The following is a 1275-nucleotide window of genomic DNA, read 5'->3' as shown; positions in this document are numbered from 1 at the left end:
CATACATTCGCGGCCCTTGGGCCTCTCAAATGCGGAACTTTCGAGTTCTCTTCCTCTCTTGCTTTGCAAGCCTGGGTTAAGGTTGTCATCGTCCCTCTCGGGTTTTCAGGTTTCATCAGACCTCTATGTCGCCGCCTACAAAGTCTGGCAGGCCACCCAAGGAAGCTCTAGTTCCTACCGAGGCCTCAGGAGATACTGTTGCTCCAGGCAAGCCCTCTGAGGGTGCTGCAGCTGCTGATCAGTCCGGCGAGGCCCCTACGGTCTCTGGTGAACCATCTCAGGATGCGGCGGGCATAGCCGCACTCACTAAGCCCCGTCAGGTAATGCCCCCCCTTTTCTTTTGACTTCGTCGCGGAAGTTGTTCCCCTTAGACGCGCTCATCGTCTCGCCCTTCAAAGATGCGTAAAGAGAGACCCTCAGAGGGCTCGGCGGAAGCCGAGCATAGGACCGGTGGAAAGAATGCTCCTAGCTCCTCCTGTTCTCGAGCCGGTAAATTCACTCTTGTGCCGGAATCGTTCTTGACCATTGATCTCAGATGGGTCTCAGAGAAAGAGTCTTCTCGAGAGACACTTCAACGATATTAGATCCGATGACGATTTTGAGGACAACGAAAGTGACAACGGCAGCAACGAGGACGACAATGGCAGTAACGAGGGCAATAACGATAACGATGGTGATGACGAGATTGTCGACGAGAGTGGTGTCTCCGGTGGTGCCATCGATCCCAATCGGCCTTCTCGCACCGAGTCTGCTTCAGAGAAGTCCTTCATGAAGGCCATTGGTACGAGCTTAGTGAAGCTCCTCAATAAAGCGGCGAGTGGCAAGTCCTCGTCGGGTAATAAATGGCACTGGCCTACCCTTCATAAGCGCCTCGAGAAAGTTGACATGGATTCTATGGATCGATCGCTCATTCGTCAATGTGCTCTCGGCGAGGTGGACAAGGATCCTTCCACTCTCTTCAACAAGGACATATGGTTCTTCGCCGTCGTTGGTGACGACAGGTCTTTTGGGGGCTTCATCCAGGCACTTATGTCGTGGTTGTGGGTAGCTCTGCTACAGGGTGCCGCCTTCGGCGACGTGTATAGCCACGTCATGCATTGCATCAGTGCTGCTGGCTTCAAATCGCCCTTGACCGGGAGGAATGCTGGTACTGTGGTCGCTATACAGTACGACGAGCAGATGCGTAAGGATGCCGGGTGTGCTATGGCCATGAGCTCTCTTTCGATAAGGGAAGCCTGTTCTAGCTTGTCCCGCCTTGATTCCAATAGGCTGATA

The 1275-nt window shown here is 53.8% G+C and overlaps 2 protein-coding genes across 2 annotated transcripts; both read left to right on the top strand.

The window, feature by feature from the left end:
• Positions 1 to 125: 125 nt before the first annotated feature.
• Positions 126 to 584, top strand: Pmar_PMAR001654 (hypothetical protein; the record flags this gene model as incomplete). Its single annotated transcript, XM_002778263.1, has 2 exons — positions 126 to 320; positions 372 to 584. 2 exons carry the CDS (start codon positions 126 to 128, stop codon positions 582 to 584), a joined length of 408 nt encoding a protein of 135 aa, XP_002778309.1.
• Positions 585 to 768: 184 nt separating this feature from the next.
• Pmar_PMAR001653 (hypothetical protein) lies at positions 769 to 1183 on the top strand (the record flags this gene model as incomplete). The annotated part of the gene is made up of 1 exon (XM_002778262.1): positions 769 to 1183. A coding segment is annotated over one exon (415 nt), but the record flags the coding sequence as incomplete, so codon positions are not given.
• Positions 1184 to 1275: the final 92 nt, after the last annotated feature.

Source organism: Perkinsus marinus (assembly GCF_000006405.1).
Source record: "Perkinsus marinus ATCC 50983 genomic scaffold scf_1104296950200, whole genome shotgun sequence".
NCBI lineage: Eukaryota > Perkinsozoa > Perkinsida > Perkinsidae > Perkinsus > Perkinsus marinus.
The sequence above is the reverse complement of the archived record's forward strand: the minus strand, read 5'-3'. Positions and strand labels throughout refer to the sequence as shown.